Source organism: Arvicola amphibius, chromosome 4 (genome assembly GCF_903992535.2).
Source record: "Arvicola amphibius chromosome 4, mArvAmp1.2, whole genome shotgun sequence".
Lineage (NCBI taxonomy): Eukaryota > Metazoa > Chordata > Mammalia > Rodentia > Cricetidae > Arvicola > Arvicola amphibius.
In genome coordinates, this window is record NC_052050.1 from 22,617,340 (window position 1) to 22,633,744 (window position 16,405).

General features: G+C 44.1%; 1 protein-coding gene across 1 annotated transcript in view; it reads left to right on the plus strand.

The window, feature by feature from the left end:
* Window positions 1-12,709: 12,709 nt before the first annotated feature.
* The window catches only part of Top2a (DNA topoisomerase II alpha), a 32,651-nt gene continuing 28,955 nt past the window's right edge, over window positions 12,710-16,405 (plus strand). Inside the window, exons 1-4 of the mRNA XM_038326418.1 lie at window positions 12,710-12,841; window positions 13,777-13,929; window positions 14,287-14,377; window positions 15,134-15,197. Of these exons, the coding sequence (XP_038182346.1) occupies window positions 12,821-12,841; window positions 13,777-13,929; window positions 14,287-14,377; window positions 15,134-15,197 (329 nt within the window). The 5' untranslated portion in view covers window positions 12,710-12,820. The remainder of the gene's footprint in view (window positions 12,842-13,776; window positions 13,930-14,286; window positions 14,378-15,133; window positions 15,198-16,405) is intronic.

Below are 16,405 nucleotides of genomic sequence, written 5' to 3' on the forward strand. Positions count from 1 at the left end.
CATGAATATACCACAAATACAACACAAACAAGAAAATCACAGAATATCACAGAGAGATAGGAAGGCACAGAAAGACAGAGAGACATCGTGAAAGGAAAAACTTGAAGAGATGGAAGACAGGCATGAAGTCAAAGATCCCAGTCAAGACTCCCTCTCTCTTCCTTCACTCATCAGAGGATAGAATGAGGTAATAGCTGTAGAGCTACGCCAGGTCTCAAAGCCATAGCTAGGACTCCTCCCAGCTGTACCAAGAACCAACTGAGGGCAATGTACAGGAGGGCGGGACTCGGTAGCTCCAGGCACTCTCTTCCTCAAATAAGACCTTACATTTGGAGTCTGAGGTCTGAGCTACAGGACCAGCTCCCCACGCTGGTCTTCCTGTGTTCTGGCTGGTGTTTTGGTTTTGGTTTTGTTAGTTTGACAAAAGCAAGCTAGGGTCATCTGAGAAGAGGAACTTTTAAAAAAATATTTATTTATTTATTTATTTATTTATTTATTTATTTATTTATTATGTATACAATATTCTGTCTGCGTGCACGCCTGAAGAGGGCACCAGATCTCATTACAGATGGTTGTAAGCCACCATGTGGTTGCTGGGAATTGAACTCAGGACCTTTGGAAGAGCAGGCAATGCTCTTAACTGCTGAGCCATCTCTCCAGCTCACCTGAGATGAGAAACTTTGAGAAAATACTTCCATAAGACTGGTCTATCAGCAAGGCTGTGGGGACACTTTCTTCACTGATGATTGTTGGGAAAGGGATCAGCCCACTGTGGGCAGTGCCATCCCTGGGCAAGTGGTCCTGGGTATATAAGAAAGTAAAATGAACAAGCCAGGAGGAGCAAGCCAGAAAGCTGCATTCTCCTGTAGCCCCCGCTGTGGTTCCTGCCTTGACTTCTCTCCGTGACAGAGTGTGACCTGAGAAGTGTAAAATGAAATAAACCCTCTCCTCTTCATGCCTTTGGCCATGTTTTTATACCCACAGCAGTCCTTACTCCTCCTTGACATCCACTAGCCAATGGGAACTCTCCTTCTCTATGGTCTCCTTCTCTGTGTCTGGAACATCCCAATCTTTCAGCTCCTGTGACTTCCCTTCTTTCAGGACCAAGAGGGAAAAGCCTGGGGTGGTGCTACCCTGCAAACACAGCATCCCAGAGGTGGAGGTAGGAGAATCAGAACTTCAGGGTCATCCTCAACTACTTCAGCAGTTCGAAGCCAGACCTGACCGCCATGGTATTCTGTTAAACAATAATAAAAGTGGCTGAATGTGCAGGTGCACACCTTTAATCTCAGCACTGGCAGAGGATCATTTAATTTGGTTATATTGCTTTACAAGTTATGCCTCTAAACAACCAATCTATCTTTAAATCGAATATTAAGGAATATGCCTACTGCTGTCAGTATGTGGTGACCTAGAGATTTGTCCATCGACAAAAAGGACAAAGAATTGGCTTTAGCCTTCTTTATTAATTCAGTCCATGTTACATGTAATATTTGTGCCAGGCGGTGGTGGCACACACTTTTAATCCCAGCAATCAGGAGGCAGGGGCAGGCGGATCTCTGTGAGTTTGAGGCCAGCCTGGTCACAGAGCAAGTTCCAGGACAGACTCCAAAGCTGACAGAGAAGCCCTGTCTCAAACAAACAAACAAACAAACAAACAAAAACAAAAGTATTATATATATATATTTGTTACAGGGTTGAAGAGATGGCTCAGCTACTAAAGGCTAGGCTCACAGCTAAAAATATTCATTACAGATTTGACGTGGCTGACTGCTTTCATCTTTTGTCTGTTGGTTGAGTGTATGGAATGGAAATAGAGAGATCTTTAAAAAGGTTCTGTTAATAGAGTTAATTTTGGGAAAGCACTCTGGTTGGTCAAGACACACTTCGTAAGATGAGTCATTTGCTCTTGACCTGAGTCACTGCCTTGGATAGTAGCTCAGGACGCTCTGGAAAGTTCGAGAGAAGTGCTTATTGAGAAGAAAGCAAGCCTGGGAAGATTTTTAATTTGGATATTGAAAGTCATTTATTTTTTTAGGGAATACAATTTAAAATTAAAATGTCTCTTCCCACTGCCTAACAATATAAAATGTATCTACTATATAATCTGGGAATATGGGTGTAACAATTCGATATTAACAAAAACACATTGTCATGTTTTTAAATTCTAGAAGTGGCCATTTAAGACAATAATCCCAATTTTTAACATTTCACCCTATCAAACTGTTCCTAACCAAAAATTGCGTTTTTTTAAAAAAATACTCTGTCTGGTTTTGTTCATTAAATAATTGCTGGTATTGCTGATTATTGGTAACAAATATACAAAGTTCACCATACTTGGAAGCAAGTAATGCCATTTAAATACTTTCTGTTCAGATAATTCCTTAGATGATGACTCTAATTTTTTTTTCAGGATGGGGTTTCTCTGTGCTAACAGCCCTAGCTGTCCTAGAACTCGCTCTGCAAACCAGGCTGGCATCAAACTCACAGAGATCCGCCTGCCTCTGCCTCCCGAGTGCTAGAATTAAAGGCGTGCTGCTGCTACTGTGCCTGTCAACAGATTTCTTTTACAAAGATTCCAGGTGTGTTCCTTATGTAGGATTCGACATAAACAACTATTTACAGTTAACATATTTTTCTGCAGAACTTTGGTCATGGTTCAGCCAGTTGTACAATTGCTTTTGATTGTACACTAATTTTATGTTTAACCTTATGTTATATTGACTGATGCTAATGTGTTTTTATTTATTTATTTATTTATTTATTTATTTATTTCTTATGTATACAATATTCTGTCTGTGTGTATGTCTGCAGGCCAGAAGAGGGCACCAGACCTCATTACAGATGGTTGTGAGTCACCATGTGGTTGCCGGGAATTGAACAACTCAGGACCTTTGGAAAAGCAGGCAATGCTCTTAACCACTGAGCCATCTCTCCAGCCCCCTGATGCTAATGTTGATATAAAAATTTTTCTCATGTAACTTTGTCTTGTGATGTTCTCTAACTAGAGGTTTCTTATCCTGCCTGGTCTCACAGCTGATGTTTAAATAACCACTCAGAGGCTTAATATTAATTACATACTGTTTGTCCTATTAGCTCAGGCTTATTATTAACTAGCTGTCACATCTTACATTAACCCATTTCTATTAGTATTTTACCATGAGGCTTGTGGCTTGTTACCTCACATCTTGCTTCTCCAGCAGCTGTTGGCATCTCCCAGACTCCACCTTTTTTCTCCCTATATCTCTGTTTAGATTTCCCACTTATCTATATTCTGTCCTGCCATAGGCCAAGGCAGATTTTTTTTATTGACCAATGGTAATAAAATATATTCAGGGCATACAGAGGGGCAACCCACATTAGTTCTCTACAAAGTTGTAGTTATTACCTCCTGACTTGCATTCTGGATTTTAGCCTAGTGTTAGGTTTACTTGGCCTCTTGGATGGACCCTCTTTTGAGATGCTCTTAATTGTTCCTTCCCTTGTTACCTTTTCATCAGTCTTGAAGAAGTTACTGAGAGACTGACACCTCAAATCTCTGAAAACTGTCATGGCATATTCTTTTACACCATGTGAAGATGTGTTGTTATGCCCACATCATGAGCCCCCAGAGACCACCAGGAGTCCAAGTTCACATGCAAAAGCAAAAAGCCTTATTGCAAGTTCAAGCTTGGGCTCTCTGTCTGTTCTGACATAGCAACTGGATCAGGGAGAGCCCTGAGCTCAGCTATGGCAGGGTTTTTAAGGAATAAAGGGTGGAGGGGTAGGGGAATTCTGGATTTAGGTGGGGTTGAACTCCTGATTGGGCAGGAATGGGGTAACAGTCTTGTCAATCAGGGATTGGTACTGGCATTGCTGCAAGGACATTTCTAACCTATATACAAGTTATATAAGCTATTCTTAATGTTCTGGAGCATCTAGTACTTGTTTGTCTCAATTCTGATTTGTGTACAGCTTGTGGTTTTTCATGGTAATTGTAAGGGTGAGGCCTAGTCCCAGTATTGTTAGTCTGTAGCCTGTCATTGTAGGCGGAGGCTGCTCTTTGTTTCTTGGCCGCCCAGACCCAAAATAATCACACAGAAGCTGTATTAATTATAACACTCCTTGGCCAATTAGCTCATGTATATTTCTAGCTAACTCTTCCATCTTGAATTAGCCCATTTTTATTAATCTATGTATCACCACAAGGCTCATGGTTTACTGGTAAGTTTCTATGGCGTCTCTATCCTTCAGCACCTACATGGCATCTCCCTGACTCCGCCTTTTTTCTCCCAGCATTCAGTTTAGTTTTCCCGTCTACCTCTATTCTGCCCTGCCATAGACCAAAGAAGCTTTATTCATTTTTTGTTGTTGTTGTGTTTTTCGAGACAGGGTTTCCCTGTAGTTTCTAGAGCCTGTCCTGGAACTAGCTCTTGTAGACCAGGCTGGCCTCAAACTCAGAGATCCGCCTGCCTCTGCCTCCCGAGTGCTGAGATTAAAGGCGTGCGCCACCACTGCCCAGCAAGAGTTAGGTTTCTTGACAGGAAGCAGTGGGGTGTTCCAGGCAGACTGAAACCCCAAGTCCAGCAATGGCCTAATATGGGGTGTAATCCCTTCCTTCCGGTGGGTGAATTCTTTTTCTTTTTAAATACTTATTTATTTATTATGTGTACAATATTCTGTCTGTGTGTATGCCTGCAGGCCAGAAGAGGACACCAGACCTCATTACAGATGGTTGTGAGCCACCATGTGATTGCTGGGAATTGAACTCAGGACCTTTGGAAGAGCAGGCAATGCTCTTAATGTCAACAAACTCAGGAGGGTTTAGGGGTTAGGAACAGTGGGGCTGTATATTCATAACCCACCTGTTGATCTCCCTCAAGTCCTGTACTAGGTGGTAATCATCAGAGTTAGGTTTCTTTCTTTTTTTTTTTTTTTTTGGTTTTTTTTTGGGGGGGCGTTGTTTTGGTTTGGTTTGGTTTGGTTTGGTTTGGTTTGGTTTTTCGAGACAGGGTTTCTCTGTAGTTTTGGAACCTGTCCTGGAACTAGCTCTTGTAGACCAGGTTGGCCTTGAACTCACAGAGATCCGCCTGCCTCTGCCTCCCGAGTGCCGGGATTAAAGCCGTGCACCACCACTGCACGGAAACCCCAAGTCCAGCAATGGCCTAATATGGGGTGTAATCCCTTCCTTGGCTTCCCTGGGTATAGGTACTGTCTTATTTGGGAGGGGGAGGCATCAGGTTTGAGCTCCACCAATATGGGTGCCCTGTGTTCTGCCAAACCCATGCCTCCTGTCTCAGCAAAGTCTGGGTACTGTCTTAGTCACAAATTTATGTCTGGCTGGGTGGGTGGCGGTCTCAGATATAGTCTGCATTCAGTATTCATCTTCTTTTTTTGTTTTTTGTTTTTTTTTTTGGTTTTTCGAGACAGGGTTTCTCTGTGGCTTTGGAGCCTGTCCTGGAACTAGCTCTTGTAGACCAGGCTGGTCTCGAACTCACAGAGATCCGCCTGCCTCTGCCTCCCGAGTGCTGGGATTAAAGGCGTGCGCCACCACCGCCCGGCTCAGTATTCATTTTCTAATTGTAAAGTGAGGACCTGGGTAGGCTGCCCAATCTGATCAGTGAGGGTGACCTTGTCTTTGTCAAATGTTATCTGAGCACCAACCATGGTGAAGAGGTCCCTCCCCAGTAGGGGGTAGGGGCAATTTGGAATGACCAAAAGCGAATATGATACCCAGTCTTTCTTTTTTTTTTTTTTTTTTTTTTTTTGGTTTTTCGAGACAGGGTTTCCCTGTAGTTTCTAGAGCCTGTCCTGGAGCTAGCTCTTGTAGACCAGGCTGGCCTCGAACTCAGAGATCCGCCTGCCTTTGCCTCCCGAGTGCTGGGATTAAAGGCGTGCGCCACCACCGCCCGGCTGATACCCAGTCTTTCTAAGAGCCCCCATTCTTTGGGTTTATCCAAGAGTATTGGCTCATTCCTGTAGCTCCCTGTACCCCAAATTTTTTTCTGGGACAGTTTTCCCTGGGGTTGGGTCAGGACAGAATGTTGAGCTCCAGTGTCTATTATAAAGTCAGTAAGTTTCCCCTCCACCTTGAGGGTTACCCTGGGTTCAGGGAGGGGGCCCAAGCCCCATCTCCCCAATTGCTATTATTTCCAGGTTCTGTCTCTTCTGTAATTAGTATGCCACGAGGGTCACCATGCTGGCCACCCTTCTCTCTGGGCCTTCTGGGTCAGTTCTTGGCCCAGTGTTCTATTTCCCTGCAGTAGGCACATGATCTCTTTGGAGGCAGGGCGTTCCTTCCCCAGGTCAGGATCATAAGTGATGCGGCTGAGTTGTCTTCTCTTTTCCTCTAGTGACCCCAAGGTGACTGCTAGGACGATCCTCACCATTTTTCTGGTTTGTTTGTCATTCTCGGCCACTGCAAACCTCCTTTGTGACCCCTCTTGGGTTTCTCTGTTATTATAAAACTTTGGCCACTGCCAATAAATCCTGAAGACTCTTATCTGCCCTTCCATCTATTTTCTGAAGTTTGTGTCTTGTGTCAGGTGCAGCCTGGTTAGCAAATGCTATGGCCACCGCCTGTCTGTTGGCAGGTGCCTCTGAATCCATGGGAGTATAGGCCCTTATTGCCTCCAGCGGTTTAAGAAAGGTGACTTGTTCTTTTCCTGTTGTATATTAGTAACTTTGGCCAAATTAGTGGACTGTCTGGCAGCTGCAGGGAGACCTCCCCCGTCATTAGAATCCGGCAGTTGACTCTGAGTCTCCCCTTGCCTTCTCCAGCTGGTAGTACCAATAGGAACATGTCAATGGGAAGCCCTGGTCAATCAGAGCAGGATCGGTAGTCGGTTGCCATCGAGGCCAGGAACCAATTAATTTTCAAGCCTCAAGGATTCTTTCTTTTTCTTCTGTAGTAAATAAAATCCGAAGGAGTTGTTGGCAGTCATCCCAGGCAGGCTGGTGAGTGAAAATGACAGAGTCTAAAAGATTAAATGAGAGTCCTAGGGCTCTCAAAAAAGCTGGGGTTCCGGTTTTGCTCATTTGTAGAGGTCACTAGTGGCAAAGCGCCAATATTGATAGATATCATCTCCATCTGAGCTCTGTCTTATCATTCTCAAGGGAAAGGCGACTGAGTCGGTGGCGCAGGGATTTTCCCACTGTGCCCTTCCTCGGGTGAGTGGGGGTTAGAAGGGGGCTTCCCCTCATCCTGCCCCGGCTTGGGCTCTCTGTTCTGACACAGCAGTTGAACCAGGGAAAGCCCTGAGCTCAGCTATGGCAGGGTTTTTAAGGAATAGGGAATTTTGGATTCAGATGGGGATTGAACTCCTGATTGGGCAGGAATGGAGCAACAGGAGTCTTGTCAAACAGGGGTTTGTATTGGCTGGCGTTGCTGCAAGGAAATTGGCAACCTATTTACAAGTTATGCAAACTACCCTTAATATTTTGGAGCATCTAGCACTGTCTGTCTCAATTCAGATTGGTCCCCTGCAGGGTAGAGTTTGTGGTTTTTCCTGGTTGTTGTAAGGGTGAAGCCTAGTCCAGTATTGCTGTCTGCAGCCTGTCATGGCTGCACAGATGTTAAGTTAGGCCTCTTCAGTGTCATTGTGATTGGTTTAATAAAAACCTAAAGGGCCAATAGCTAGGCAGGAGGTGTAGGTGGCACTGCAGGACAAAGAGAGCTCTGGGAAGAACAGCAGAGGAGCTAGCCAGACAGAGAGGAAGCAGAAAAACGGAGATGAGGTAACAAGCACTTGGAAGAAAGTGGATTTAAAAATATGGGTTACTTTAAATCAGAAGAGGTAGTTAGAAACAAGCCTAAACTAAGGCCTAGCTTTCATAATTAATAATAAATCTACATGACATTTTTTTGTGAGCTGGTGGCCCAAAAAGATAAATCCATCTACAGAAAACAGGTCAGGGGACCTCTAAAAGGAAGACTAATGAGCCACGGCCTATTCAACTCATCCTTCCCTCTTCTTGCAACTCTGGACATTGATTTTTTGGGGACTCAGAACTAAAACAGCTGGGCTGAAGCCTTCTTTGCATCAGCTCACCGTAGGCAGAGTTTTCCCGTCCTGACCACCTATTCCCAAATAACCCGCAGCCATTTCCCAAATAATTGACTCGGAAACTTCATATAAATTCCAAATGCTCGGTCAATAGCTCAGGCTTGTTTTTCTTTTTTAAGATTTATTTATTTAGGGGCTGGAGAGATGACTCAGCGGTTAAGAGCATTTCCTGCTTTCCCAAAGGTCCTGAGTTCAATTCCCAACAACCGCATGGTGGTTCACAACCATCTGTAATGAGGTCTGGTGCCCTCTTCTGGCCTGCAGGCACATACACCGACAGAATATTGTATACATAATAAGTAAATATTTTTTAAAAAGATGTTTGTGAGCCCCCATGTAGGTACTAGGAATTAAATTAAGGACCTCTGGAAGAACAGCCAGTGCTCTTATCTACTCTGCCATCTCTCCAGCCCTAGCTCAGGCTTGTTACTAGCTACATTTTAACATTTATTTATTATTATGTATACAACATTCTGTTACTAGCTACATTTTAACATTTATTTATGATTAACTATACAACATTCTGTTACTAGCTACATTTTAAGATTTATTTATTTATTATGTATACCACATTCTGTTACTAGCTACATTTTAAGATTTATTTATTATGTATACCACATTCTGTTACTAGCTGCATTTTAAGATTTATTTATTTACTATGTATACAACATTCTGCCTCCATGTATACCAGAAGGGGATACCAGATAAATGGCTGTGAGCCACCATGTGTAGTTGCTGAGAACTGAACTCAAGACCTTTGGAAAACGAGCAGGTGCTCTTAACCTCTGAGCCCTCTCTCCAGCCCCATTCCACCATACCTTCTTTCAACCCAGCACATGGTCTCCTGCTCCCTGTGCATCTGGCTGGCTACTCCTCTGCCTCTGCCCTTCCTCTTCCCTGCGTTTTCTCTGTGTCAGGCTATCTTGCTCTATCTCTTCCTGCCTAGCTATCAGTCAATCAGCTTATTATTAACAGTGAGAGCAATACATATCCACAGTGTACAAAGATTCCACAGCAATTCACCTCTCTGTCTCGTCAGCTCAAATCAGTGTAAATTCCTTCAGGACCAACTCAACTCCTTGACTGCTAACATTCCCCCCCCCCAAACAAACAAACAAAAACAGAAAAACAAAACCACTAGCTCTGGTTGCTGCTAAGAATGGGATTTGTGCTCTCCATGACCAATACTTCTTCATGCCAACAAATCTAACCAGTTTGAAATGGAGCCTGAAGACACAGGGACCAGACAAACCTCTGCTTCCCTCCTGCTCTGGCTCCTTTTCCTGTGGATCACTCTTTCCTCCTTATTATCCTTATATTTAGGTTCGTATCCTGTCTTTTTTGTTTATTTGTTTGTTTTTGTTTTTTGAGATAAGGTTTCTCCACGTAGTTCTGGCTATCCTGGAACTAGCTCTGTAGACCAGGCTGTCCTCAAATTCACAGAGATCCGACGGTCTCTGCCTCGCGAGTTCTGGAATTAAAAGTGTGCACTGCCACTGCCAGAGAAATAATTTATTTATTTTTATTTTATGTACATTGGTGTTTTTCCTGCATGCATGTCTGTACAGGGCATCCAATCCCCTGAAAGAGGCGTTACAGACAGCTGTAGGCTGTCTTATGGGTGCTGGGAATTGAACCCAGGTCCTTTGGAAGAGTAGCCAGTGCTCTTAACTGCTGAGCCATGTAGTGGTATTTTGTTTGTGATGTAGCAAATAAAGCTTGCCTGAAGATCAGAGTGCAGAGCTAAGCCACTAGATAGCCATAGAGGCCAGGCAGTGATGGAACAAACTCCATTTTGAGTTTAACTAGAGAGGTGAGTGCAGCCCAGGAAAGTCATAAAATTTCCCAAGAAACTGTGCCTGTTATGTCCAAGTTTCTGGTCCTCCAAATGAATTCACGGAGCCGGATTTCCAATGCAAATTACATGAGGGTTTTCAATATTCAAACTCAAGTTTGGACCAGCATCTTTCCAGCACCCGGGATGGTGTGGCAGGGAGCCCCGGGAGGGCAGAACTTTTAAAGGGGAAATGCAGTAATCAGGGGAGTTCATGTCCTGTTGTCTTGGGATTGGGTAAGGAGGGCGTAGGGTAAGGTAGTTTCTGAAACCATTGGTCAGTTTTTGGGCACGAAAACCTAACCCAAAAAAAAAAAGCCATTAATAACTGACAAGGTATCTAGGATGCCTACAAGGAACATCTGGACCTCGTTAAATTTTTTGGCCCTGCTCCCTACCTCCTTTATTGGCCATTTTCAGGGTATCTGTTCAAATTCTGCTATCATGGCACATTTCTGGAGCTGAGATCAGGCCCTGCTCATTAAATGGTTTAAGATTAAGCCCCTTCTTTAAAATAGAGTTTGCAAAGTCAGGTCCTCACACCTGCCTGGTCAAAGTCACCCAGCAGGGTACCCAAACAACATCTGTTTACATCCGCTTGCTTCAAATGTCCTTGTAGGTACCAGATTAACCACTGTCTTTACTGTTTTAAGATTTCCCCTACACCCAACCAACAAATTCAAAAGTTGTATACTTGCACCCAATCCCCAAACGCCAAGGCTTGTGCCACCCTGCTTGCGATTTTTCCCTTTAAAGCCCCCCCCCCCACCCTAAAGCCTCGGGGTCATTCTCCCCCACCCGCTGCAGTGGTGTGTTGGATTGTGGTCCAGGTTAGCTAACTTGTAATCAATAAGCCCCAATGTGTTTGCATCGGCTGCTGGCTCTGTGGTAGTCTTTGGGGGCCCCGTGACGCAGGAATAACAGTACACATCTTTAATCCCAGCAGAGGCAGAGGCAGGCGGACCTCTGTGAGTTCCAGACCAGCCTGGTCTACAAGAGCTAGTTCCAGGACAGGCTCCAAAGCTACAGAGAAACCCTGTCTCGAAAAACAAAAAACAAAAAACAAAAAACAAAAAAAAAATGTGTGGACACCACAACCAGCCTATTATTATTTCTGTTTCCCCCACACGCAGGAAATAGAAGACGCTTTCTCCATCGGGGTGACACAACTGGCAAATTGTGCTTGAAATTCAAATCAACAAGTAGCAGAGAGAAGGAACTGGTTCAGCCAAATTAGTAGTTATTCAAATTATGCTGCTATGTTTGTCTAGCATCGTGTAACATGTGAGCAAAAAGGAAAATACAAACACAGTCAAAATTGATATGCCAAGGTGGTGGTGCGTTCCTGAGGCCCTGGCACTCGCCACGGGCAGGAGGATCGCCAGAATTTCAAGGCCAGCCTGTTCTACACAGCAAGTTTCAGGCTAGCCAGGAGTACCCAGAAAGATCTTATTTTGAAAATGAGATTGTATTAATTTATACACGACTGTGATAAAAAAAAAATTCAACCCATGGGGGCTGGAGAGATGGCTTAGAAGTTAAGAGCACTGACTGCTCTTCCAGAGGACCTGAGTTCAATTCCCAGCAACCACATGGCAGCTCACAACTGTCTGTGACTCCTGGCAGCTCACAACTGTGACTCCAATCTAGGGGATCTGACCTCCTTGAATGGACATACCTGCAGGCAAAACAACAATGCACATAAAACAATAATAAATAAATTATAAAAAAAATTAAAAAAAATTCAACCTAGCACTTCATGTCTGTTATTTAAAATTAATTAGCAGGGGTGGGGGCTGGAGGTGGCAGGGGCAGACAGGGGCTCAACTCTGGAACTCATGGTAATCCTTCTGCCTCAGCCTCCTAAGTGGTGAGGTCACAGGCAGAAGCCACCAAATCCAACCTCTCATATCAGATTGATCAGTGCCCTGGAAGGCGGAGTGCACGGCCCTGGTGGGTTCCCTCCCTGCAGACTGAGAGGGGTTCCGACGGCTCCTCATTCCCCTGAAGAAGCATGAAGGAATCTTTTATCCGTCATGATCCTGCCGTCTTCCACAAGGGGTTGTTTATGCTCCTGGATATTTTGCATGTATGGAAGCCTAAGACCACGACGGAAGAACTCTCTTATCATTGAAAATAAATTGGAGAGGGGAGGTGGGCTGACAACCGGAACCCCAAGGGTTCTCAGTCTTCCTAACACAGTTCCTCATGTGTGCTGACCCCCTACCATAAAATTATAAAATGATTGCATTGCTACTCCGTAACTGTAATTTTACGACTGTTATGAATCGTCATGTGAAGATGCGCTGTGAAACCCTTAGGAGGTCTCGACCCACAGATTGAGAGCCGCTGCCCTAACCAAAGTGACCGAGAACTCGCGCTGTTTTCTCAAGAAAAAAAAAAAAAAGGACACTCATTCCTCTCGCTGCCTACATAACGATTAAGGGAGAATTTCTGTAATTTTAACGAATCTGAGATAAAGAATGAACACCCGTTTCTACATCATTTCATTCAGGCGGACAGCTGAGGAAACAGCTTTGCACTCCCGAAACGTTTTCTCTCATCAGAGTACTCGGTCCAGAGCACATAGACCTTTCTCATTGGTAAAATTTCCTGTCAGTCTGCGCTGCAACTACGATTGGTTCATTTTGAAGGTTCTCCCGCCTCCCTTACCTAATTGGTCCATTCGAACAGGCCGCCTCTTCAATAGGTATGAATGAAAGACCGTCTACTATTGGTTCCTCTAAATGGCGCTAATGAGAGCGGCTCGGTGACTGGTTGCTCTGGTTTGGGCGGGCTAGACGGAGGTTCAAATGAAGTAGGAAAGCACTATCCTAACCGCCGCGGGTCTGTGGAGCAGCGTCCGGTCGCGGGTCGCCTCGCGTTCCCCCCTGAGTTCGTCGCTTTCGGGACTCTCGAGCCCCCCTGCAGGACCGTCACCATGGAGTTATCTCCGTTGCAGGTACGGCTCGCGGGTGGGCCTGGGTGATGGGGCCTTGGCGCCGCCTCTGCATCCGTGGCTCCGGGGCGGAGGGCAGGCCTGCGATCGGCCTGGCGGCATCCCGTCACCCGGTCGCCTCGACCGTGGAGGACCGAGGGGGGCCGTGGGCAGGGCGAAGTCCCTCACGAGATGCTAGGGTCCGCACGGACTTCTAGGGGGCCGTGCGTTTTGCTCGTTCGCGGCGCCGCCCTGTGTTCTCACGGCCCTCGTGTGACTTCCGAGCCGCATGGAATTGAGTGCCGTGGCCCTCTTTTCTCCTCCGCCCTCACCTCGGAAGGTGCAGAGCGTGACAGTTGCCCTGGAGCCGGCCGGCCGTGTGGCTCGGGAAACGTCCCGTTTCTGGGTGTGAGTGCGGCCAAGGGCTGGCCTTGCTAGCCGACAACACCGGCTGTTGTCTGCCCGGGACTCTGCGGGCACGCAGTAGGTATTTGCCCATTGGCTGAAAGGAAACTGAGTGTAGTTTATTTCTGACGTCAAAAGACTGTTCAAGGAAGAAATTCCCGTATTCGATCTGAGAAATGAGATACCTGTGGAATCGGACACCTGCTAGCCAGACCTAGCGGGACACGCTTGTAATGGCAGCTGCTCCGGAGACGGAGGCAGGAGGATGGCAAAAAAGACCTGGGGGGTTGACTCAGAGGTCAGAGCTTTTGCCTGGCCTGTCGCGGGTTCCATCTCCCTCGCTGCACACACACACACACACACACACACACACACACACACACACCTTAGAACCTAGTTACAAGGATTGTAATGGAATTGCTTGTTCAAAACTATGGACCCACAAACAGATTGTGATACAGCGTATTGAGTTTATCATTAGCGTATTTTGTCGATCATTTCTGATAAAGTTGTGGTTAAGCAATCAGTTTTCTTTTTCTTCCCCTAATGACTAGCCTGTAAACGAAAATATGCAGATGAACAAAAAGAAAAATGAAGATGCCAAGAAGAGACTGTCGATTGAAAGAATCTATCAGAAAAAAACACAATTGGAACATATATTGCTCCGCCCAGATACCTACATTGGCTCTGTGGAATTAGTTACCCAGGTAAAACCACGCTATTGTTGGATGGCATGTTTTCTCAGGCTAGTGTTTTGTGCTTCACTCACTGAGGGTCCATCACGGAACTGACCTATTGTTCATGCACATCCAGAAACACATACACATATATTTCAACCTTTATCTAAGAAGACTTTATTCCTGGATGTGTTGCTGCATGCCTTTAATTCAGCACTCGGGGGCATAAACTGGTAGATCTTTAAGTTTGAGACTAGCCTGGAATATGTAGCCAGTTTTTGGCCACCCTGTGCTACATAGTGGGATACTATCTCAAAAGGAAAGACAGACTAGGCTATTAATGACAAAACAATAAATAAATAAAAATAACTTTTTTTTCTTTTTTAGCAAATGTGGGTTTATGATGAAGATGTTGGCATTAACTATAGGGAAGTAACTTTTGTTCCTGGTTTGTATAAAATCTTCGATGAGATTCTGGGTAAGTAAGGATTTTTATATAAAGATCTACAAGTCAAATTCCTAAGTAGCATTCTTACCAAACCCTCTGTAGACACTGCTCCTCTTACTTTAAGTAATTAGTTGTCAAAAGTAGGACAGCCAGGCTGGATATGGCAGCTCCCGCTTTTGATCCCAGCACTTAGAGGTAGACGTGGGCAGGTCTCTGAATTTGAGGTCAGCTTGGTCTACACAGTGAGTTCTAGAGCAGCTAGACCCTGCCTCAAAAAAGTGAAAGTCATATAAAGTTCAGAAAATTAAGTTTTTCTCTGGAAAGAATTATATGAACAAAGTTATTATAGTAGAAGGCTATAGAGATGGCTTAGCAGTTAAGAGAACTGACTGCTTTTTCAGAGGATCCAGGTTCAATACCCAGCATCTGCATGGCAGCTCACAACTGTCTGTATCTCTAAGATCTGATATTCTCACACAAACATGCACAGAAAATAAAAATAATTATTTTTAAAATTGCTATAATAAAACAGTGAGGTGGTAATTCTGTTGCTGAGGAGGTAGATGCAGTAAAATCAAAAGTTCAAGGCTATTAACTATATATATATATAACAAGTTCAAAGTCAGCATGAAATGCATGTGATTCTGTCTCCAGAAAAGTTGCTGTAGACTAACACCTTGTTAATGCTATTCCTTGTTACTGTGTATTTATTTTCTATATTATAGAGCTAATATGGTTTTTAAAGCACTTAACTGTCATCTAAGTGTATATTTCATTTTCTTACAGTTAATGCTGCAGACAACAAACAAAGGGACCCCAAAATGTCTTGTATTAGAGTCACAATTGATCCGTAAGTGCTAGCCTTCTGTTTGCTAAAGCTCATATTATTTGTTATATTTGCTTTGATCACTAGTGAAGATAGCTTTTTATAAATTAAGGTTCCTGCTGGGCATGGTGACTTGTTATACCTTTAATCCCAGCACTTTTGGGAGGCAGAGGCAGGCCAGTCTCTGAGTTGGAAGCTAACCTTGACTACAAAGTGAGTTCCAGGAAAGCCAGGGCTACACAGAGAAACCCTGCTTCAAAAAAAAAAAACAATAAAATAAAATTTGCAAAAGTTCAGAAAGACAGAGTTCTAAAATGAACAGCCTGTGGGTACTCAACAGTTAAAACTAACAATTATTAGTAGTTTTGTTTTGCTTCCTGTTGGCTTTTGTTTGTTTGTAGACAGGGTCTCACTGTGTAGCTCTTGGCTAAGGTGGAATGTGCTATGTAACCTCGATATGCAGGCCAAATGCAGAGATCCGCCTGCCTCTGCTTCCCTAGTCTGGGATTAAAGGTGAGCACCACCATACCCAGTGTCATCAAGAGTTTTCTACCTGGGCCTGGTGGTATAGATCTGTAATCCACGCTCCTTGGGAGGCTGAGGCATATAATGAGACCATGTCCCAAAATAAAAGTTTTAAATTAATAAAAAGGCTGAGAGTGTAGCTTGGTGGTAGCACATGTACAATCCATGGTTTGAGCCCCAGTACTACAGAAAAACAAAACAAATGCCAGTTGATAGCCTACGCCCTTCATTCCAAAAGAAGGAAGAGCCAGACAGATCTCTGTGAGTTCCAGGCCAATTAGAATTACATAGTGAGGCCCTGTCAGAAAACAAAACAAATTTCCATATTTGCTCTGAACCATTTCAAAGTAATTTATAAACATGACGCTTAATCCCTAAATGTGCAGTGGTTCAGCTAGCATTTGCAATAAACAGTTGTCTAAAAATGTAAAATGTTTTAAGGGTTTTTTTTTTTTCTTTTTTATTTTTCCTTTTCTGATGATGCTATTGAAACAGCAAACCAGCAGATGGTAGTAGAGAATAATTTGGGTTTACATTTCTGGTTTTAAATGCTCATGTTCCTTTGTGGGATGGCCAGGATGCCTATTTAACATTTTTTTATTAGCCTAATCAGTGCTGACATAAACTATGCTTAACGTTCTTGTGGGGTCTTTGTTAATGATAACTGCGCACTTGATTGCAGGTAATGACTTGATAACGATCCTTTA